Genomic DNA, 24815 nt, shown 5'->3' on the forward strand with positions numbered 1-24815 from the left:
GGCTATGTAACCAAGAGAAGGCAGCAGGTGGGTGGATTTAGAAACCAGGAAGACCACTAAACCCTCCTCACTGACAGTCTAACTCGCAGTAAACCATCAGTGGTGGGATTACATGATCTACACGGCTAGAATCGTTTGTATAGGCTCGGGGGTGCGCAACATGGGCATTGATTGGACTAGTGTTCAGGGCTTACACGTTGTGTGAAATCCAGGGCATTGACAATCTGGGTCACAGCTTGTAGATCACAAGTCACCCCCACCCCACATGAATTTTGGTGGTGTATGTACAGTACACAGAATTGTCTGCGTGATCTGGCAGAGCTAGTACTTGAAAGCATTGGCTTGGTTTGCAAATTTGGAAGAATGGTCTCGGAGCACACAATCTCATTGTTGTTAATCTACATTGTTGCCTACTATTCTCCTTAATCAAACGGAAAATGCAATATATTACTATTAAAGGAGGCACTTGCGCTGCATGGAAACCTGCTCTCAGTAGCATGCACGTTTGATAGATCAGCAGGTACTGGAGGCTAAACAGAAACACATGGAACACAAGCAAATCACGCAGAAGCACAACACAAACTTAACCGGCTAAGAGAATTAAAGTGGCGCATTATACTCACCTTTGTGTCTTGCCATAGAATACCAGATTGTTCAACGGATGACAGCCCAGAGTGGTGGTGCGTGATCACGAAGGCTAACCACCTCTATTAAAGATGTACATTACTACATCATCCGATTCAACGAGCAGCAGGTGGCCAGCAAAAATGGATCACCCAGTGGTCCCTTGAGCTGAGTGACTGAACGTGCGCATCACACATTCATTTGAAAACGGGTGCAATGCTCTTCTTAATGCGTTCGAGGTTTTTTTATGGAAGTAGTTCACTATAAAGATCTTTGATGGGCACTCCTCAGTTGGACACTGAGTACTCTCTCATCTCAAGTCTTGTGATGCTTGTTATGCACTGATAAGTTTCACAAAGGAACCCCAGAGATTGTTTTTCTTTGTACTAGTTAGGTTATGTGTTGGCCTTGTGATAAACAGAAAGATGGAGGGGTACGCAGCCTGTGGGTTTTTGTTTTTTTACCCACCCATTGACTGCCTTTGGCCATTGTAATCCCTATGGCCATCCCCATCTGCTGCACCCCCCCCACCTGCACCCCACTCAAAAACATGTTCCTGGGATCTCTCTGATTAAGCTATGTTAAGCAGTAACATAAAACTGTTGTGAAGGCCTGTTAGTGTTCTATCTAAGCAGTCTTCTGAGAGTTAATATTTTTCTTGTGTAAATACTATCCTAGTGCATTAAGAGTCTTAACCAAGAAAACCATCAGCCACTTGATTGATATCTTTTCCTTTCAATTCCTTCTTTGAGAAAGCGTACAGTTTTGGCTTGTACACAGGCATTTGATATTAATTTGCGAGGCACTGATAACTTATGCCCAGGTGCTAGCGCCATTTTTCAACTGTTGCCAGTTTGTCCAGTGAGTACCATTATGACAGTACTTGGCAAATGCCTAACCCGTGCCTAGCCAAAAGTCAGACTTTGGCTTTGCCAACCCCCTTTTTTTTTTAATGGATGAACACTAACGTTTGACGTATCTGTAAAGTGGTTTGTTAATCTAATTTACTTTGGCCTCTGGTAAAACGTTTATTCTATACAACTAGGCCCGAGCAAGGAGTGTGGTAAGTAGCCATGCTTGCGTACTGAAGCATAGGTTGGGCATGTCTGTGTTGCTTTGTAAAACTTCTAGATTTTAATTGTACATCAATGATCTTCAGGATGTCAATCTTTGTAGGATCCTGTTTAACTGACGAAAATCTTTTTTCTTGCTGCAGTTGCAAAAGTGAGTGAGGAGTCTGTCACGTTTCGCCGCGAACGAAGCACGTTCAGGCGTCAGGCTGTACGACGCCGGCACAATGCAGGAAGTAACCCCACCCCTCCTGCATCTATCATCGGATCACCCCACAGGTATGGTGTTCACACTTCCTCTGTGCATCATGTATGCTGCAAGCACCCCAACCACTGCTTCCCCAGTACCACTCCTGCTTAAGGCAGATCCCTTTTCACGTGATCTTGTCAGGGATGAAGACTGTTTGTCCTCAGTAGTTGAATAAAACCACCAGTTTTGAGGCAGAATGTTAAATGCCCTTTATTGGAAGTGTTGTGTATTGGCATGGTCCACCCAGTTGGAATCAGTAATTGCTGTCCCTCTATTAAAATATAGATTGTCAAAGCTGAAGGTTTTGTCTTTTCCTATATGTGGACATGTTCTCTCATTTGTATATTTTAAACATTACAACCTTTTTTTTTTATACAAAACCTTTTTTGAACCATAATTGTAAAATTAGTATCCTGCTACTAATAGTATCTAAAAAATATAATTATAATACAAGGATTTCCCTTTACTATACAAAGGGAAAAAAATAGATGCAATCACGTTTTTCTACTTTTTACACTAGATAACCTAGACCACATGCAAATCTATTGGCTTTACCAATACTTGTTATTTACATGTCAGTAAATCCTGTACACCCCAAGAAAGTGACGGGCGAAGAAACACTCAGAAAAACACTTTGGTGCCTACTTTGTCTACTAGCCTAATGACTGTGAAATGGTAATATGTGGCTTCATCCGCCACACTTGCCTTGCTTACATTTAGTTTGAGCCCTGCAGATTGGATGACCAACATAGATGTGGGGTGTGTAAGGAGTTAAGACACGGCGGTGTTGGTGTGTTATGGCAAAGAGGAAAGGTGGCCATGGGGCTCCACACCCGACTGATTAGAAGAAAGAAATGTGGATCACCGACAGGAGTCGAGCTAGTAGTCAACGTAATTGTGGTTGATGAAACTACATAGAACCCTGTCAGACATATTGGTGTGTGCCCGTGCATACACACCCAACTTTATTTTTAACTTCCTGACGCAGGTTGGCACCACAGCTTGCACAGAACTAGATGGCAACATCTGTGCCTTTGCCAATGAGAACAGGTTCTGCTGTGGATGTGGAGCCCTCTGCTACTTGGCAAAAAATGTTCTTATTAACACAATGTGACATTTAAAAAGAATTACCATTATCTAATCTTTTTTTATTCGACACAAAACCCTTCAAGTACAAACACATATAACTATTTCCACAAAACATACAGCATATAAAAAGATGTATTGCCGATTATTAAAAAAACGTTTTATAAAAATATAATTCTAATTTAATATACCGCAAATGTTAACTCTTTGCTCAATTGATCAGTAGAAGGGAACAAAACACAGTATAACAGCCCCACCATCCTGCTTCCTAGATGGCACCACGTAGTTGGAAGTTAAAAATCTTAATAACAAGGAGAGCATGCATGCATGCATGCAGCCTTGCTGGCTAATCCAAGATTCGTCAACATTGTGTAAAAACAGTGGACCTACCTAAATGGGGGTGCCTTCATTTATCGCATTCACTGGGATAGTCTGTTTCAGGACCCTCGCTCTTTGCAACCCTCCCCTGTGTACGTAACGCGCAGTTGCAAATACAACATGGGGCGTTGTAAGCTATCTGAGGAAATCCATAGCCTTGCCTGAATGGCGAAGCATAGCCATCCTTAAAGGCATGGTCTAAAATAGGTGCATCTTGAATATAAGATAGTGGGGCATATCAACAAGATGTCAGTTTCACTCTCTGCTCCACACATGGGGCACTCACCCCTCTGTATTGTTCCAAGATTTTATTTTAAAAAAATGCTATGGGCAATATCCCCCACCTGAATCGAACATACAATGATCTTTCATATGCTGGTGTAATTTTATCAAGATAGAATTTGAACCCAGGTGCCGTTCTGAGCAGGAGATAGTCTGGCCCTATTTTGGGTGTAGACGCTTTCGCCTCCCGTTGCTGCCTAGCTCTTATTATAGCGACTTTCTTTCTTGGCAGACAGTTCTGTTCGCCCATGGGGTGGGGGGGGGGGGGATTCCCAAGTCATCTCGCTTCCAAAGCAAGAACAAAGTTATTCACATGTGTGACCCATCTGGAGCTTCAGCCACCATCCAGGGACATAAGCTGGATCAGGGTATCCCAGTATTTATCTAGGCCCTCGGTTTGCTATAGTCTTATCCAATACAGAGCTGGTTTGAGGGAAACCTGGTCTCCCACACGGATATCAAGCTCCAGGTAGACCAGTGCGGTAGCAGCACAAGAAGGGAATAATACATAAATATCTAGTATCCTTGTATTAACACAGCCCCATATCTCTGAGCCATAGATGCAGTTAGTGCCTGTTTTTTTTTATACAACTCTAGTGTAGGTGACACTGCACCACTGCCATGCCTGTTAAAAAGGGATTTGATGGACCCACTGTACTTCCCCAGGAAGATGCTTGATTTGTCAAGCTGGGCTGTACATCTTCCATAACTCGCAAGTAATCAAAACATTTCATCTGTTTCGATATTCATTTACATTGAGTAACATGGGGGCTATGTTTTGGAATTTGTGCTTACAGACCATAACCGTGGTCTTGTATGCATTTATATTGAGGTGCAATTCTTTACTTTTGGTCAAAGCGTGCAATGCAGTTTTCAGGCCTTGAGCTGTGGTTGCCAGGATGACCGCATCATCTGCATTAATAATGCTGAGTATTTCTCTGTGGCCATCTTGGGACAGTCCTGACGCTCCTCACCAGTACATCTAGGATCTACTGGATGTATATGCTGAAAAGCAGAGGTGCCAATACGCACCCCTGCCTCACACCCTTATTGACATCGAAGGTGTGTGTCTCCTCACCTCCAAGACCATGGCACACTGTGGCTTGATTCTCAGAATATGACTGCTTTATGATCTAAACAAGCTGTGGTACGGGGGGGGGGGGGCTGGGCATTTCGAGTTATCGGGTTCTGCCATAAGGTGTTCCAAGAGACTGTATCAAAAGCTATCCTGAGATCCAGAAATGCTGCATACAGCTTCATTTTCTGCACCACTGCGTATTTCTGCATCAACAGGAACAGCGTAAAGCATTGGTCCACTGACCCCTGTTTTTCCGTAAACCAGCCTGAAGGTCACTAATGACATTATTTGTATCGGCCCATTCTTGTAAGTGGTTAAGGATAACCTTCCCAAACATTGCCCTGCACATTCTAACAGGGAAATCGGGGTGGCAGTTAGCCTGAAGGTCCCAGACAGCCTTTTGGTACAGTTATTACCACTTTTTGCCAAGATATAGGTCCTACCTCCAGACCAATAATGGCATTGGAAATGTTATGTATGGTTGGGGCCTTACCCCCTCTTTGTCTCTTTACAGTTATTGGAATTGGGTCCGGGTCCCTAGCCCTTTCACTTTTTTTGGGGGAACTCAGTGACCTTTCCACCCCTTGAACCGTTATAAAAAAATTATGTATGACCTGTACCACCAACGGGAGTCGAGCTAGGAGTCAACATAATTGTGGTTGATGAAACTACATTGAACTCTGACAAACTTATTAGTTTGTACCCATGCATGCACACCAACTATTTTTTTTAACTTCCTAATCCAGGTTAGCACCGTGGTTTGCACAAAGCTAGATGGCAACATCTGTGGTGTTGCCAATGAGAACATGTTCTGCTCTGGCGTTGTAGACCCCTCTGCTACTTGGCAAAACATGTTCTTATTGACACAATGTGACATTAAAAAGAATTACAAAAGTGCGCGAGTCCCTCTACCGAGAACGAACATGTCTGAAAATAACCTGTTCTATGGGATGTGTCTACACCCAAGAAGAAATATACTTTGGCATATCCGTCTGGTCCCACGCAGAAGCGCAGTCCAGCACCGAAATGAGGAGTAAATATCCTCTGAACAAGAGTGCATCAGCAGCCTAGACCTGTTTGAAAGGGATACATCCATTTAACAGGTTTTTTGAACCATGTTCGTTCCATTTAGAGGAGCTGCCCAAGTTTTTGTAAATTTCTTTAAAACTTGGTTTTACCCTAAATCACCAGGGGTAATCCAGACATGCACCCCTTGTTCTCTGTCCCTTAGTGGCTCAGCTTTGCCTGACCAATCGGGGCCAACAAGGCCAAAACACATGTCTGTGGTTGCTGATGATTGTCTTTTTCAGAGGATATTTGCCCATCATTTTGGTGCTGGACTGCCATTGTGGATGGGACCAGACTGATATGCAAATTGATACGTCTCCTCTGTGAAGGCAGTAATCTGGAATGTTTGTAGACCCTCTTGGATGGGATACAACCAATAGAACAGTTTGTTTTAACCATGTTTGCTCTCTGTAGAGGTTCTACCACATAACTCCATTTATCACCACCTTTGTTAATAAGTGTTTGCTGACTGGGATTGTTCCTGAGAGCTTAAAGCTTTCCATAGTCTCACCCCTACTGAAAAAAACCTTCATTGGACATAGAGGTGCTACAAAATTACCGGCCTATTGCGGGACTCCCATGGCCAGCTCAAATTCTTGAGAAGGTGGTCACTAATCAACTCCAGGAGTTTGTTGAACAGGAATTATTAGATAAATTCCAATCAGGATTTCGACCAAAATATGGAACCAAGACAGCCCTCCTAGTAGTACAGGATGAACTGCTGAAGGCTGCGGAACAAGGGGAGCTCACACTCCTGGTAATGCTGGACTTGTCTGCGGCCTTCGATACTGTAAATTATGAAATCCCCTTGAAACAACTACAGGAGGTAGGAAGAGTCTCTGCTTCAGCATCGAACTGGTTAGGTCTTTATTGACCAATCGCCAGCAGCGTGTGAGACTGGGAGAGTTCGTGTCGGACCTCATCCATCTGAGCTGTGGAGTCCCTCCGGGATCTTCCCTGTCTCCATTGCTATTTAACCTATATATCCGACCTCTTCTGGAAATCTTAAGACGCTATGGGCTGGATTTCCATTCTTATGCTGACGACACCCAGATATTTATACAAATTATTAATTTTCAGGAAGTATTTAGCAAACTGGGGCAATGTCTGGCAGAAGTGAGCAATTGGATGTTGAAGAATTATCTACAGCTTAATGCTGCCAAGATGGAACTTGTACTATTCGGCCCTAAGCATTTGCTGACAACTGCTAAGAAATTGCCTGTCTTAACATTGCTGGGCAAAAGCTTAAAATTTGTATAAAACATCTGGGATGAATGTGGCAGGAAGATCTTGGCAGTGAAACACAGGTGGGAGCAAACACTAAAGAAGTTCATTTTGTCCTGAGATTGCTACGTCGAGCACTTCCCTATATCCCTAAGGAGGATCATGCTTCTGTGGTGGGGGCACTAACTAGTGCCCATCTTGACTACTGTAATAGTCAACTGCTGGGCATCCCTTCCAAACTGCTCCAGCGGCTTCAGTGCTCAGAACCCGGCTTTTAGACTGATTTTTAAATTACACAAATCTACTCATGTGTCTCCACACCATAGGGAGCTACACTGGCTCTCAATTGTTGATCGCATTAAATTTAAGACCGCCTGCATGATCTTCAAATGCATATATGGCATCGCTCCTCTATATTTGAGAGCTAATTCAGCCAGATCATCCTATGAGACAACTACGTTCCAGCGACAGTCATCTTTTGATCATTCCTCACTCAACTTGAACATCTCGAGGTGATAGAAGATTTGCTGTCTTTGGTCCCAGGCTGTGGAACGCTTTACCGCTACAGTTTAGGACCATGAGTTCTCTCCTTCAATTTCACTGAGCACTGAAAACCTTTCTCTTCAGTTAGATGACCCCCCTTTTTTGGGGGACCCTATATTGATTAACATCATCTACCTTTGCTGATCTCAACTGTGCCAATATGATTTAGTTCGTTACGTGCGCTCTACAAATGCCAAAAAATCAAATCAAAACAAATTTGTATGTTTAAATAGATGCAGCCTAGAGGAGCTTTCAAATAAGATGTCTCTGGCTCCAAGTAATAGTCAACTTTTCTATACAAAAGAAACATAACACATGTCTACCATTTACATTGGATAACATATACCACAGGCACAACTATTTCAGGTCCGTAAATCTGTGTCAGTAGCAGCATATGGTAGTGTGTGTAAAGTGTGTACAGAAGAAATGCAATATTTCAAATTGAAGTGTGTATTCTGGATATTTAACTTTAGCAAAGCCAGGTCAATTAATCGGAGTGTGAGCAGATACATAACCATGTACAGCTGAGGCAAGACTCAGCAGAATAACCTCCAGAAACCAAAACTATTTTAATTCACGGCTGTGTGCTAGGAAACAGCATTACCCATAAATTAAGTCACTCTAAGGCACGTCTTACAAGGTTTTTATATCACAACAGTGGAATAGCTGCAAAAAGAATTCGCTTTCTGAAACCTGCTTTCAAACACACAAATGTTATATTGTGTTGATTTTATACCGCGCACCACTACCACCTACGGACATTCTCCCTGGCTCGTGTGGTTCTGCAAGATAGGTTGGGGTGGGGGGTGGTTAGGATAGGGTGAGAGAATAGGTGCAGAACCAGGAGGAACTAGCGTCTGTGTGTGTTTTGCATGTAGGAGTGGTACAGGAGACCACATGCGTTGTAACCATATGGGTGAGACAGTGTCTCGGGTGTGCGCACCAGTGTTGGTGTTTGTGGGTCATGTGATTTTGTGGTGGGTTGTGCGCACTGGTTAGATTGTATCCATAACGAATCCAGAGTTGCAGGTGGCTGTTGCTGTATGACCATCTAGTGTCTTGCATTGTCGTTGATGGTTTTGCGGCGGGTGGTACGCTGTAGGTATGCTTCCAGAATCTCGGCAAAATAGTGGGGCGTAAACATTGAATTGATTCTTGGTCTGTTTGTGTAGTGTTGCTAGCCCAAGGTCTAGTGTAGGGGTGTTGGTTATGTTGGAGGATCAGGAAGGGTAAGTGATGTTTATTAATCGGTCAGTTTGGCGGAGCCTTTGGTGTGACTCTTTGGTTGTCACTTGATGGCATCTACCCACGTTCTTGATTGTAGTTTGTCGGCCCATCCTGCCTCCTCTCCAGGTCCAGGCTGACTTCCCTTGTGGTTATCGTACACACAGAATTCAAAATTCGGAGGAGCTGGGAGCTAATAGTTACCAAGAGCTACTTTTGCCTCCCCAAACCAGCTGATGCAGAATAAAAACACCTATGTTAATTTAATTCTGTGCATTTGGGGCAACCTATACACATTTTATACAACATTTAAAGCATAGGGGATCATAAATAATGACCAAAATTATATGTTTGTATCTCATGTGTAAGTTTGACTTGTGGAACGTAATGGACCAGCTCCTCGTACCCCAGTGGTAACTTCGGGTCACTGGTTAATGCTGCATACCCAGGAGCTGCTCTTCGCTCCTTCTTATCCAATCTCAATTTCCACCCTTGTACACAGGTTGATGGTTGAAACCTAGTTTCCTTGTTGCTTGTCCCGGTTAGTTGTGGTCGTAGGGTGCGGAACCAATGGCTGGTCGGTTCCCGGGGGGTAAGGGGTGGCGATGGGGGTGCGTATCATTTTAAGTATAGTTGAGAGGATGCTCTGTCTGGCGGCCCATGGTTATAGGTTGTGGTTGCCCTCGTTGTGGGTGGGCCAGTTGAGGGGTATTATGATTTTGTAGATTACCTGTCTGAATTCCTTGGTGTATGATTGGGCTTGGTGCTATCCCTGAATCCTTTCTTTGGTTGGTCTAGAGTATTTTGTGGTTCCATCTAGTTGCTGGGACATGGAAGGGGGCAGGAGGTGGGGGTGGTGCAGTGTTGTGGTCCTTTAAGCCATTGTCGCTTTTTTTGAAACCGTGTCCCTTTATTGTATTCCTTTCGGTCTGTGATGTTATTGCTGCCGGTATCCTTAATGTGGAAAGGATTTAGATGAGTGATCATATGCCACCGGTAATGGCGGACATGTATGAAGCCTTCCACAAATGCCTGTAAAAAAGTGGCAAGCTCCTAATTACATCACAGGTTTCTTCTAAAATGTACTAATGCCAGCTCCATGATCCAAAAGTACAAGAAATAAAAGGAGTACCATGAGCTTTTAAGTATTGCGATCGTTCTACTGTTTGGCAAAAGAAGGGGTACAAATATCTCTCTACGAAATGGATGTTATGACATAGAGCCTTGTATCTTGCTATTAAAATCGGAGGGCTCTGTTGCCTAGGGTAAATGGGGATTTGCGTTTTGGCAGGCTCATAACATTTTTCTTAATTTTTCGTGCAGAAATGGCTATGCTCTTGCTCAGTTGTCAAATGATTTTTTCTGATTCCCAGACACCAGCCTTGTTAGTGCTCAGTAATACAAATGGTGGTCAGTTCATATTTTTGTGCGGGTAATGTTAAAGTCAATTAATATCTCAGACGTCACAATGAGCTGCTGAGCTCAGTGCCATCTTGCAAGGGTGTCCGCTTTTTGGAAATTGTTAGAGCAGGATTCGGTTGGAGGAAGCATATTTTGTTCCCTGAATTGGCAGTTTTTGATAGTACCAAACTATTGTGATTCTCTCAATTGATGGCACATTTGGTTGCATTGGTTAATTACTTTTCCATTTTGGGCAAAAATGTCCAGTCCAAAATGTCAACAGGGTAAAATAACTAAATTGAGGTTAATGACTTTAACTGTAGGATTGTAATTGTCATTTATGTAGTGCCCTTTCCCCATTTCTATGGCCTCAATGCGCTTTGTGGTTGGAAGTCAATGTATGGGAAATGAGTTAACTTTAAGATGCATGTGTGCATTGTGCCAGGTTAGGACTTAGGAGGGCTGACAAGGCTGCAGTAAGAAGCCCCGCGGTCAGGCACGTGGATGGGTGCTGTAGGTGGATTAATATAAAGTGCTAGTGCAGGAGACTCATTGCTAGATCTAAATGGTTCCTAGGTTGTCGCTGCATACTAATGGTAGAGGTGTTGAGGCACATCAGGGGTTTGTGTGGACGGCAATGCAAGCCGCTAGACTGGATTTGCATAGCCATGGCTGCATTCTATAGAGCATGGATGGGCAGCCGTGCCTGCGACATGTGTTCACAGACTTGGTGCGAGTTATACATACCTTTTAAACTCCCTACACTTCAGAGCCTGAGCAGTGGGGGTGATGCCCAAGTTTTAGGGTACTGCAGCAGCAGGTGAACCACCCAGACTTGAGACAGTGTCTAGGGTACTAGGACCCAGACCCGAGATGCTGTTGCCAGGTTTTTATAAACTTAAACGTGGCTGTGAAGCAGCACACCTCTGCTCATGTTTGGGGATAGAGCAATGCAGTACAATAATATGGCTTCAATTAGAAGGATCGATATTAAGGGTATATTTGGAAAGATGCAGAAGGTTATGCAGAGAGGACATAGGAGATATTCCAGCTCGTTGCCTTTGTGGAGTAATGTAATCCAGGGTTATTTGCTGAAATTAATTGTACCTTTTAAAGAAATGGTTGTTTCTTATTCCCCTTCCTCCCCACTATAATCTTGCCACAAAATCGTAATCGGTTTGACAAACGTAATCAAAACTGTACAAAGGCGGCCATTGAAGCAGCACTTGGAAATGATCTTTGATCTTGGTGTCAGTTTAACTTTCCATGTTTTACCTGTCCTTTTCTGTTTTAGTAAAGGTGTAAGTGCATGTACAGTACATTTACACTGAGAGGACTTTTCATCACTGAACTATGGCCTGTGAGGAGAGACTTCTTTGGTTACAACCACATCCTTAAAGCTTTCCACTTTGCACATATGCAGAATTAAGTGGGAGAATTCAACGGTGGAGGAGCACACCTAGAAAAAGCATTAAAGGCAGGTGGCAACTTTGCATCAGTAAGAAGTCATGCCCACTGAAGTGGCGCTTTCTTAATCTGGGCTGACGAGATGGCGGCGCCAGTCACCAGAGACCGGATTTTCATGAGCTAGGGAAAGAAGATTATTTCAACAGCAATACAAACAAAAAAATTCTGCCTTAGTTATAAAGCCAGCACCATACTGAATGGTAGAGTTTTGCACACTACATTTGCTCTGAAGCTGGCAAACCTTCTCTTCACTTTCTCCAGCAAGGCACTAGGGACTCGCATATCCTATTACTGTGCACCTGGATCCCACTGTTTAAATGCAATGGGGGCTGACCATTCCTGTGTTCTGCTACACATGCCTGCCAGTGCACACGAAGTAGAAATTTTGTTGAACATTGAATTGCATGCTCTCATTGCTGTGTTGATTTCTGTGCAATATCGATTCACTAAAACGGTCCAGGTGAACAGGTCCTGCATTATTTCCTAGACTATCCTTTGCGATTGGGGTAGCACGTCTAAGGTACATGTTTATTCGCACATAATCTTGGATATGAAATAGTTTTCTCTTAACTGAACCTCTAATCAGTCAACTGCCTGCAACACATGGCTTTTATTGCAATGGATGGAAAAGATGTCTTCCTAGTTAATCATTTATTTCAAAAAAGGGTTAATTGTGATGTTTGCTGGAAGGGACAAGTTGATCTTTTTCCACAATTTGTAGACATTAGCAAATTTCCACTTTGGAAAATGCCCTGGTATGGACGATTTGGAATGCTGAAGTGTAATGCAGCCACCCTCATCCCTCTTGTTTAGTATGGCTTTGCATTTTGCTTTTCTGTATGCTGCTTTCCTGCCTTCATGTTAAATGTATGTCCTTCCCATTGAGTAACATGATGTTTCCTAATGCTCTGAGGAGAAACCTGTCTGAACAACTGAGTATTCTGCTGTAATTTGTGTTGTGCACACTATCCGTTACCGGCTGCAAAGGCAAAGAATGTATTCAATTTAAGTAGTTTTGAGCTGCCATCTTAAGTTTAGTCTGAATATTGTTCTTGGCCCGTTTACTGCAGCAAAATAAAAGGCTTCCCAGTTAAGAAAATAAAAATACTACACTGGAATCCTGTTTAACGTTCAATGAAATAAGAGCTTCATTGCATACAGTCCATATTGGGGGTGGAAATACTAGTCGTTTTGAGGTGCACTTTGTATGCATTCTATTGGAGATTGGTTGTAGTAAGTCTTGCAGATCTTTTGTGTCTCCACCAAGGACCAACACTTCTCCAGCATTGCATCTTTAATACATTCCCATGCTGTGAATATTCCCTGTTGTCAGACTGGTAATCCCAAGTTACACTGAGTCCCCTTGCCCTAGGCAAGAAGAATCTACATTTTGTAGCCTAACACAGTTGTTATGGGTGCATTTGTTCCCCAACAAGGGGACCTCAAGTAGGCCTAGACTAGACCCTCCTCGTCTTCCCGTCAGATTCTAACCATGTGTCCAGATGAGGGAGTCCTTGGGTTTTCCACAGTCAGAGTTTAGGTTCAAATCTTCAAACCTAAGTTTTCAAAAGAAGCATTTTCTTCTACTTCATTTCTACATCAGGTCTACTACTTCAAGGTGTGGGAGTTTTCTGGGGATGGAGGGCAAAAGGAGGCCCCTTTTTAAACCCTGTGCCACTTATGGCCTGAAAAACATATATGAGGGAGATAAGCATTCAGACTACATATAATGCCTGTACCCCCACCACACCATTGAAAACTGCACTATCTGTCAACGTCTTAGATCCAAGACGCTCAAATTTATAAACCAAAGGCTGTTATGCTGGTTCATTAAGTACCCAAGGTGCCCCTCTGATGTCGAATCGACCAAGAGCATGGCTGCTCCTGTGGGGAAACGACAGTGGTCAAGGGAAAGGGCCAGGCCGGAAGATTGCCCAGTGAAGAAGACAAAGCACAGGCTAGCCCACAGCTACGAGCTGTCAACGGCAGGTGAAAAAAGACTGAAGGTGCAGGAGAGGCCTGTCGTTGCTGCGGCAGAAGTCTGGAGCAGAAGGTGGCAAGCTGATGGAAAACCGAATGCACAAACATAAATAGAGGTCAGTGGGAGAGGGCAAGGCCTCGTCTAAGTCACTGAGCCCTTCAACGCCACATAAGACTACCTTGTCAATAACACGCCACAAAACTGCCTCGTCCACTGCCCTCAAAGTCCAGCTTGTCAACGACACGCCACAAATCTAGCTAATCTACTACACATCATAAATCGGACTTGTCGACGAAGACGCCCATGGAAAAAGACTACGCAAACACGATCCCGTCACCCCGGCCTACAACCTCTGCAGTGGGGAAGGAGACACCCCTGAGCCAAAAGAAGACAAGGAAAGAAAGCTTGTCACCGATATGTCGACGACAACCCAGTCGCCTGAAAGGGAAAAACTTCCTCAGGAGGTGCAGCCTCCTCAGCCAGATGTGCCCACACAACCACAACACATAAGCCATATCTCCCCTATCCAGTACTCTGATGTAATGCCAGAGGAGATATTACAGTACGAGGTGGACACCAACTTCGAAACGTAGTATCGGCAGGCTGAAGAGTCAGACTCTGAACAGTTGGTTGTAATACAGGAGGAAACTCCAGCTAGGCCACCAATGCCAGGGAGTCCTATTCAGGAAGGGGAACTACCAGCCGGACAGCCACAGGAAGAGGCAGGTCCAGCACTGCACATGGGTCCCACCCTCCTACAAATCCAACAAAGGGAAGTGAGGGCACTGTTAACCAACCCACAGGCCCTACTATCAATGCAGGTACACTCTTCTCTGCAGAAGGTCATCACTCAGCTCGATGCAGCTGTAAGGACGGTAGTGATGCCGGCCTTACAACCGCCTCAACCAGCAGTACCCCAGCAATCTCCTCCCATACCCAGGTCTATGTCGTGGGGAAGATCAGCAAGGTCCTCCAGAGGGCACTCGCAATCCAGGTTGTTTTCTCTGTCCCCGCCAGCATCCACCGCTCTTCAACCGGAACGCAGGGGCAGGAGTACATTGTGGATGCTAACCTCCCTCTCACGCGAAAGGAGCCGCACCATCTCACCGCTGGTACGTTTGGTGCCGGAAGAAGGGGAACTAAGATACAGATGCGGATGAATCCTGCTTTACCACATTTTTATCCGACTCCCTGAGGCGAAATGATGAATTGGACACAGATTCCCTGCAAGAATTTCCCCAAGACGAGGAATCGTCAAAACAGTCTCCCCCTGATGACGACATGGGGTTACATTCTACAGTCATAAAGGTGTGCCAAGAGTTCGGCCTCCTCACCTCTGAAGATAAGGAATGCTTTTTATTTGTCCATATGGGCAAGGGGCGAAAGGCAGTGGTCTCAATTCCTATACTTGTCCACGGCTGGCAAGTGCGACAGACAATGAAATGACATTCACAATCCCAGCGTTAAAAGGATGCCTCGATTAAAAAGTACATATCACCGGAAAATGCCCAAAAATGTCTTCTTGGCCATCTCCTGAGTCAGTGGTCTCGGCGGCAAGCTGGAAAGCAAAATCTGAGAAGCAAAAATGCATAATACCACCGGACAATGAGGCTCGAAAACCGGATGATTTTCTGAAAAAGGTCTTAGCAATTGGAGCCACAACAGTGCAAGCAGCCTACTCCCTAGCCATCATAGCCAGAAATGATGGTTAGATGTGGTATAAGCTTGCTCCAATCTTGGAGCATCTCCCAGAGGAGAAGCATAAGGAGGTGAAGGAAATCCTAAAGGAAGGGGAAGAGTCGTACAACCTGGGGATCAACAATGGCGGTGGATGTGGCGGAAACAGGATTTAAACAAGTGGCCAACAGTGTGGTCCTGAGGAGACTGGCGTGGCTCCGATGTACAGATTCCCAGCCAGATGTCCACCATGAAGTAGTGGACATGCCCTTTGAGAGGGATGAGCTGTTCGGCCCCAAGAACGACGAAGCCCTAAAAACTATTAAAACAGACACCGACAGTCAAGTCGTTAACATCTCTGCAGAACCGTCTGCGTTTTCGTCAGTTCGGAGTAGCAACCGGCAGAACATCTACGTCCTCCAATGAGGGACGACGATATTTGAGGGTCTCAACATATTACTCCCTGGGGTCCAAGGGGGCTTACCAGGGGTACCAAAATTAAGACTATAGACTTAATCAGCGCCACAAGCAGCCCTCCTGATCCCAGAGGGAGTGGAAGGGAAAGACCAAACCGTGTCAATCCATCCCACGGCGCCCTGGGAGGAAGGATCTCCAGGTTTGCCTGGAACTGGAGAGAAATAATCACGGACAAATGGGTGCTGGGTGTGGTATTATACGGGCACCTTCTAGAGTTCAAACAAACACCCCCCCCCCCATACCTGCGAACCACCAACTGCAGGCACACAAGACTGCGCTCCTACGAGAAGTGCAGCTCCTACTGCAAAAAAGGGAATTGAAGTCCCCAGCGACCATAGGGGAAAGCGAGTTTAATCTTAGTATTTTGTTGTCTGCAAACCGGATGGAAAATGGAGGCCCATTCTAGACCCAAGGAGGTCAAACAAATTTATAAAGCGCCAGAAGTTCACTATGATCACTTTATAACAGGTCATAGAAGCAATGCAGCACCACAATTACCTTGCGTCCCTGGATCTCCAGGACTCATTCACGTTCCCATCCATCCAGGGCACAGGGAATACCTCGGGTTTGTGGTCAGAAAGTCGCACTACCAATTCAAGTTCCTTCCATTTGGCCTGAAGTCTGCTCCCCGCACCTTCACGAAGTGCCTCGCCCCAGTGGCAGCCAGCCTGCGAAACCAGGGACACCAAGTCTATCCATATTTAGACTGACTGGTACATCCAGGAAGGGAGCAGCAATAGTTAGTCTATTACAAACATTGGGCTTTGCCATCATTTACAAGAAATCCTTCTTACGGCCATCCAGGAGGCTTATATTCCTTGGAGCGCAATTTTCCACCGTGGGTGCGTCCCTTCCAAGATAGTGAACACACTCGTGGCCCTGCTGAAGACGTTCATGCCAGACAGAGTAAGAACAGTGCAACAATGCATGCAACTGCTCAGGGCGATGACGCCTTGCATACCACTAGTCCCGCACTGCAGACTCCATATGAGACTGCTACAAGAGTTCCTGGCATTGAAATGGTCCCAGGATCATGGGAGGACACTGTGCTCGCAGCTTCAAGGGTAGGCGAGCAAGACCGATGTCTGCAGGGGGAAAAAGTTTAATGATCCAACACCCGACAAAATGCTAATAACGGACGCCTCCCTCCAGGGGTGGACACTCATGCGGATCGGCTACACGTCGGAGGGTGGGGGGGGGGGCTTGTTGTGGATGCTCCAAGAGACATCCGGGCATGAAAATGTGCTTCAACTCAGAACGGTTTGGTTGGCACTTAAGTCATTCCTCCCAATACTGAAGAACTGGATGGTCAAAGTACTCCAACACCACTGCCAATGTATTCTGCGAAAACAATGAGGAATGAGGTCAAAGACATTATCCAAGGAAGCTTAATTGACCTGGCACTGGGCCATTACCCACAGGATCGGCATTCAGGCATTCCACCTTCTGAGGGATACAGAATCAGACAGCAGTCGGTCTCACCAGGCAAGTGTCCCAAAACCACCAATGGGAGCTTGGCGCTGCAGTCTCTATTCCAGTGCTGGGGGTCAGCCAACAGTGAACCTGTTCGCCAGGTATGCCAGCAGGATGCCCCAAAAGGGCACAATGGTAAAGGTTTGCTTTTCTATGGGACGGCCTCTTCGCATATGCATTTCCCGCTGTTCCGGATCCTGTGAAGGACGATAGACGATCAAGAACCACACCTGCATGGTTATCCTCATTGCGCCAGACCTGGTACTCCGATGTTGTCCGGCTCCCCAGGGATCGACCCATCTGACTCAGCAATCGATCAGACATAACACAAGGCAAGGGGAAAATTCTACACCACAACCTCTAATCACTCCTAACGGCGTGGCTCCTGACTTTGCAGAGTTCAGAAGCCTAAACGTATCACAGGAATGTAGACCGTTCCTAGGGGCGGTGAGAGTTCCCGCCACCAACATGTCTCATCACCTGAAGTGGAAGTGGTTTTGGAGTGGTGCAAAACCCAACGCGAGGAACACAGGAAAGGCTGAACCCATTCCGTGTGATGCTGGAGGAGGTACTGCCATATCTGCTTGGCCTGGCCATCTCTAGGTACACGAGACTGGAGAGAGGAAAGCATTTCCTCAAAGGCCTTTTCAGAAGTTTTCCACTAGTATAACAGATATCGTCAGAATGGAGCCTCAACACCGTACTCTCAGGGCTCAAGAGGAAACAGTTTGAACCTATGGACTCTACACCACTAAGATACCCGTGGTGGAAAGTGGTCTTCCTGGTGGTTATGTCAGCTAGGAAGGTGTCGGAGCTGCACGTCCTCGCAATTAACCAACCTTACTTGCGTTTCCAGAGGGACGGGGTACTTCTCATGATGAACCTGTGGTTTGTTCTCAAAGTCCCCACTGACTATTACAAGAATTCCACGATAATCTTGCTGTTTCTTTTAGCATGCCTTTGTTACTCGCTCTACCTCAAGCGAGCGTTAAAATACTACATTGACAGGACAGTCCTTCAGGAAGTCAAAATAACTCTTCGTAGCATATGGCGCAACAAATTAAGACAATGCTTTATCCAAGTAAAGCATTGCAAGGTGGATCTCGTTGGCCATTGTTTTCTGCACAGCTCTGCAGGGAAGCCCCTCCAGTCCCCTCCGCGTGCACATTCGAGCGCTTCAGCAGCATGGTGGTCGGGGTCCCAATCAGACATCTGCAAGCAGCTGCCTGGTCAGTGCTGCATAATTTTACGCGGCACTACTGCCTGGAGAAGCAACATGCCGAAGAAGTGCGTACAGAGAGAGCGCCTATTCCAATAAGGTATGATCCTATGGATTTGCTGTACGGTATTCTGGTGGGGTTTTTATCTGTATGCACCTCCAATATTCGTATACTGCTACATAGTCTATTCACAGCATGTGAATCTATGTAAGATCCAATGCTGGAGAAGGAGAACGTTTCTTACCTATAACGCCTGTTCAGCATTGGTATCTTTCCTAGATTCACATGCACCCTCCTTACACCCTATGGACATCTATTACCACTGGGTCAGAATCTAAGAGGAGGGTCTAGTCTAGGGCTACTCGAGGTCTCCTTGGTGGGGACCTAAAGCACCCACAACAAGAGTGTTGGGCTACAAAATGTAGGTTCCTCTTGCCTAGGGCAAAGGTAATCAAAAAGTAACCGAGGATTCCCAGCCTGACAGGAATATTCACTGCATGTGAATCTTTGAAAGATACCAATGCTGTAGAACAGGAGTTACAGGAAAGCAACTTTCTCCATTTCTCTCAAACATAGCATCAGTATACACAGTGTATTAAGCAATTATGTTTTTAGGTAAAAATATATTCCAACGTCAAACAAATGTGTGTAATTTGTACTTCTTGGCACCTTTTAAAGGCTGCCTTTTAGGTCCAACAGTAATACTATTCGAGCGTGTTGTTGTGCCCCTACTCTGCTGATACCACTGATTCGAACATACATATGGAGCTTTGTGGGTGGAAGCAGGGGAGCATCTTCCTGTTTTTAGGTTGTAAAGGTGGCTGAAACAATGCTCATCTGTAGGCTAGTTCTAATGTATTGCATGACACAACATTGATAGTCTTCCTTGAAAACGCAGCTCCAAAATCAGATGATTGTTGCATTAATAATCCTAGAATTCCAAACTGTGATGATTTCATCAAGTCAACCATTTTTTTGAGGTTGGATTCAGATCTTTCAATTACACCCAAATAAATCACATAAATGGGTCAGCTTCCATAAAATAATTATCCTAGGGATGCTGCTTTTGGTGGGGCCTTCCAGGATAATGACGTTGACCAGCTTTGTAGCTGTTGGAGAGAAAAGTAACCTTGGACAATAGATCATGTGGTAGTATGTTCTGACTTCCCTGCATGCCGTTTTTGTGTCCTCTGAAGCCGACCTAAATTATGTCATTATCTGGACATTAGTGCTTGTTTTTTATGTTTCTCTGCGTTAGTTGAAGTGTGATTAAAAAAAAATTAGAAGGAAAGTTTGTAAACAAAAAGGAAAAAATAAAACATTTGAATCATTAAGTTTTGAAAATACAAGAACATAGATTTGACAACAACCTTAGAAGAATTAAAGCTTGAAGGGGGTAACTGAGATGATCTCCTCGGCCAATCCAGTTTTGAACAAATAAGGGATGAAAGTACATTTAGTTTTAGAAACTGCATGGGAAGTGATTTAGCTGTGGGCCAAAAGGGTGGGCTTCCTTGCCTCTTTAAACCCAGTTTAAATCTGGATGTAGGCATATAATTGCAAATGAGGGGAAAGGCTGTAAGCATGATGGGACAGGTACTTCGTAGATAACTTATTTGTAAGCATAAAAACTGAACACAATTATTTTTTTCTGACCTTACGTTGGGGCTATGCATAAGGTACACTGTAATTTTAAACTTTGGGATCAGAGTAAACATGGGGTATTTGATTTTTCTCACGGTAAGACCTAGCAACATTTTATTGAAGCGTGAATTCTTGTTTTTGAGACATGCCGATAGCCAATAGGATCTGCTTTTTAAATCGCATTCACAAAATAGAACCCCAGTTTATTGGGTCGTTCGAAATCGCAGCACGCACAGTCATACCTTTTTGCCAAAATGTTCTGTCCCTACCAACAGTGCCCTCCTTTTGGGGACCTGAACAGTCGGGCAGAAAACACATCAAACACTGACCCCCACAGAATATTGGTTAAGGCAGTCAGTCTAGACTTTGCACAGCTAGTCAATGGAAAACCGCAACCTACAGGTAACCGCATGCTTGTTCTTTTGTGTCTGATAATGCCCGCCTTGGGTTCCACTCGGTAGGTGCAAAGAAACATTGGAAGTATGCCACATTCCTGTGATGAGGAGTACACTTCAGCCCTGCACCTTTATAGAATCTTTCCCACTCACCTTTGCCTGCTACCAGCCTCTATAAGGCAATTGTTCACATCTAACGAGTAATTATGCTTAGTATAAATTGAGTGGCATCCTTATAAATACAAAACATTGTCAGCAGCCGGTGAACAAACTGTAACAGAAGACACTAGAACATTAATGGAAACCGTAGTTGTGGAAACTCTCCCAGCATGCTAAATCTACAATCGAGCATTCATGCAAACCCTATGCAGGGCTAAAACAAAGCACACCATCGGGTTAAGCTGGTTGAAGCAGAATACGCTTACAAGGGGTGTTTCTCGTTCTGTCATGAACTGGTCACTTCAACCAGCCTTTCACCCAGCCCCATCTAAAAAATTGCAACACATTTTTATTTCTTATAGCAAAAAACAAATGCCAGTGGCAATTTTTCATCACGTGAATGCTCTACAAGTCTAATTAAACCCACTACATAAAGGAGTTGGCCCCAGCGAGAATACAGACGATGACCAAGATCATGTCTGTTCTAAAGTAAACCTGACAACTCACAGATACCCAAAATGCCAATTTAGCCAACCTGGATCTACCAAACCTCACTTCATTCATTACTTCGCTCATAAAAGCCTCACTTGTACTTGGAATATAGTGCCCATCACTTTAAAACACAGCATTGTCATACCCCCTCCTGAATATAACTGGTTGCTTGCACAAATATCCAAGCCAACCACAGACTGTTATCATAACGAACAATACATTATCAGCAAGTGACTCTATTCCCACTTGCCTCCTGAGTGACTTTCATTCTAGCTCCCACCCGGACAGAAAAGCAAAATCACTTTGCTGCACATTGTAAGTGACTTCAATCCAGCACTCCAACTAAGTCAATGCTTAGGATGGGATGCCCAGTGGAAGCCCTTATTTATATATGTTGATGCCAAAGTTCTTTAAATCTGGATGATGAACCCTTATATAACGCCCCTCTCTTTGAATCCCCCTGACCTCACTGAGCCAAGAAGTAGGTTTGTTTTGCAAATTAAAAGGTTTATTTGAAGAATTGAATAATATATATCACACTTTTATGAATAGAATAATATCTGAATAGCACACTTATGAATATGACAATGATCAGCAATGGGTAATATTACAATCTCAATCAGTTAGGAATAGGAAGGATAAGGTAGCAGAGAATACTTTATATGGTTCAAGGAAAGGCAATAATAGGAAAGCATGCCACACAAATAAACTTGATATGATTTCAATCAAAGGATAATATGATCACTTTTTCCCCTGTGACTACTCACTCCCTCCACTATGCAATATGAAGAGATGGAAATGAGGGCACACAGGTTTCAAGAATGCAGTTCAATTCCAGTTCCCCCAGCAAACTAGAGAGAACAGGTATGATTTTAAAACACAGGTCAATAATGCTTTTGAATGTGATTGCAATGGATGGTAAAATATGCTAAAATGATTTCAATTCACTAAACAAGATTCAGCACTAGTGAGAATTACTTTGGATTGGTACAGTCAACACTAGTAATGACTCATGAATGATTATCAGATTGAAAACGAAATTCAGCAGTGGAAAGCAAGAAACGGCTATTTTGACAGAAAATGAAATTGAGCCAAATTGCAAGTCGCTGCAACTTTTCCGCGTGCGTGAATCGCGATTATGGAAAAAGTATAAGGAATTGGAATGTCGTTTAGGGTTCGTTGGAAAGCTTAGGATCTTGGCTTTAAAATGGCAGTTACATTCTGGGACATGCGGTTCAAATGTTACAGATGTTTTTGTGAAGGTAGATTTTTCAGAAATGGTCAAGATTTCAGAAATGACAGATCGCGCTTTTAAAGGTTTACCAACAAGGATAGGCTTATACTAAAGAGCTATGAAGAAGCAAGACATTCAACGGGCAGCCACCAGAACCACGGCGCCACCACTCTGATCTCTGTCCGTCAAAACACCTGTCCCTCTTCAGAAAATATCAGCGCAGAGATGATTATTGCTACAATTATCAAGAATTATGTGAAGGAGAGAAGAATTTAGGATAGACAAAGAGATTCTATAATGCAGTTCTGGACAGATTGAAATGGATTGAATATGATTAAACTAAGAGATGACTATGCACAGTTCTAGATTGGATACTCACTCCTAGGCTTTAGAATGGAGTTCGCCTCGTCAAAGATCTGGTGAAGGGTTTGGCTTCACTCGCCATCGGACAGGTCTCAGGCACTCTGGGTTCTGCTCTCAGCACTGCACGGCAGTCTGCTCGGTCTCTCTGACTGGATCGGACGGGTTCTGGATTACAGCACTGCTCTCTCTGGGTCTGGATCTTGGTTCTAGCACAGGGTTCTTAACTAGAAGCAACACAGCTCAGCCAGGCTGTTGAATGGTTTGGTTAGGCCCCGTGGAAGTTTAGGGGTTAGAATGAGGTTTGCAAAAGATTCTGAAGCCTTCTGAAAAGGATTCAGCTTGTGGGTTAGGCCTCTCTGCTTCAATGTTCTATAGTTTGGGTTCTAGAATTGGTTCTGGATCTGTCTGGAGTCTGGAGCTATCTGGAGTCTGGAGTCCTGCCGGGTGCTTCGCCAAGAATAGTTGAGTAGTGGAAAAGTGTCCTATCTGGGTCTCAGCAGTCCCTATTTATGGGTTTCCAAAGGGGGTGGGGAGGCTGACTCTCTATGCCCAACCCTCTAAGGATCCTGATAGGTTAGAGAATTTCCTGTCCCCTGATTTGAGTCAGGAGTAGGGTGTCATATGTGTCAGTGGTGCTGTGTTTTATGACTTAACTGAAATCCCTCCCCTTTGCTTTTACATAGAAATTTTTTTCCCCAAAAACATATCTCCCAGATAGACAAGTTGTTCATAATACATATACACATCAAAGATTAATTAAGGCATGTCTCTGTTCAAGTCCCATGTTCCTACGAGCTTGGGTTCAGAAATGACCACTTATTCGCGCTTTTGGTGGGTTTCCCAATATTGGTTCTGCACCAAATTTTACATAGGCATACACACCATCTGAGCACATCTCTGTAATTTCTTATGTTCATAGCACAAACACTACAGCTGCAATATTAATAAATTTCATGGTTTGGTCTCAGAACATCACACAGCGTCCAGCTTAATCTTAAATCGTCAGGGATTTTTTGATTATAAGAACCTCAAAGTTTCCCATTTTTGTCAGCTTGGTACAATGTGTTATGAGCATTTTTATAAAACATACATTTGCTTTCAATTCACACAATGGTTTGTCTCCGCCTCCAGGATCCTGGCTGACTCAGAGGTCACATGGCCTGTCCTCCTGCAAGGAGTTGTCAGTTACACCCGAATTTAGCATATTCTATTCAGTTGAAAGACTCTATTGTCCCTTTCTCCTGCCAGCACAGAAAATCCCCTCCCCATGTGATTAACATGTCCATGCGACATCCTCCCTTTTGGTGGGAAGGCCCAAGGTGTGAAGGGTTCTCAGGGGAAGCAAGCCTTTTGGAGTTTTAACTGCATCCGGTTACTTTATGATCAATTGTAACATAGTTCCTTGTGACAAAAAACTAACATTTATAAACTTAAAATAAGCAACATATCTTTAAATCAAGTCTTTTTCAACATTAACTCACTGTGTGGCACTCTACATTGCATTTTGATGGAATTCTCTTCTTTGGCATATTTAACTTCTGAAACACCAGTTCTCCTGTCAGAATTATAAATCGCCAGCACCTGACAGAGGCGAGTAACGGTACTACACCCATTTTGACAGCTGTCTTTCCATCAGTATCTTTAAAAGGGGATTTTCCTCTGAAAGCATAGGATTCCTGCTGATATTGTATTGATGTGGATTCTTGCAGTAGAGTAATGTGGAACACCCAACAAGAAGGTTGTATCTTTTTGGTGGTTTTGTGAGCCATGATTTTAGCACATTTTTGACAATCAAACGGATTCCCAAACAGCTCTGTATTTCTTTTGGCAATCAGCATTGCTTTTTCCAAGTGGTTTCAGGCTGCTTGATGGGTAGCCCAATGGTGGGTTTTGGCCAGTGATCTCCTGGGCTCACTACTGACATAGGCACAAAGTAGATGGTGGCCTATTTTTCAGGTTTTCATTGTGCACTTTCTGGTGCTTTCTGCCGAGCAGCATGCTTTCC

General features: G+C 44.2%; 1 protein-coding gene across 5 annotated transcripts in view; it reads left to right on the forward strand.

The window, feature by feature from the left end:
* PCNX1 (pecanex 1) overlaps positions 1–24815 on the forward strand; it is a 1666514-nt gene that overhangs the window by 436662 nt on the left and 1205037 nt on the right. For all 5 annotated transcript variants that reach the window (XM_069638600.1, XM_069638595.1, XM_069638598.1 and 2 more), the window contains exon 7: positions 1841–1973. In XM_069638600.1, coding sequence (XP_069494701.1) covers positions 1841–1973 — 133 coding nt within the window. The remainder of the gene's footprint in view (positions 1–1840; positions 1974–24815) is intronic.

Source organism: Ambystoma mexicanum, chromosome 14, assembly GCF_040938575.1.
Source record: "Ambystoma mexicanum isolate Mex_15411 chromosome 14, UKY_AmexF1_1, whole genome shotgun sequence".
NCBI lineage: Eukaryota > Metazoa > Chordata > Amphibia > Caudata > Ambystomatidae > Ambystoma > Ambystoma mexicanum.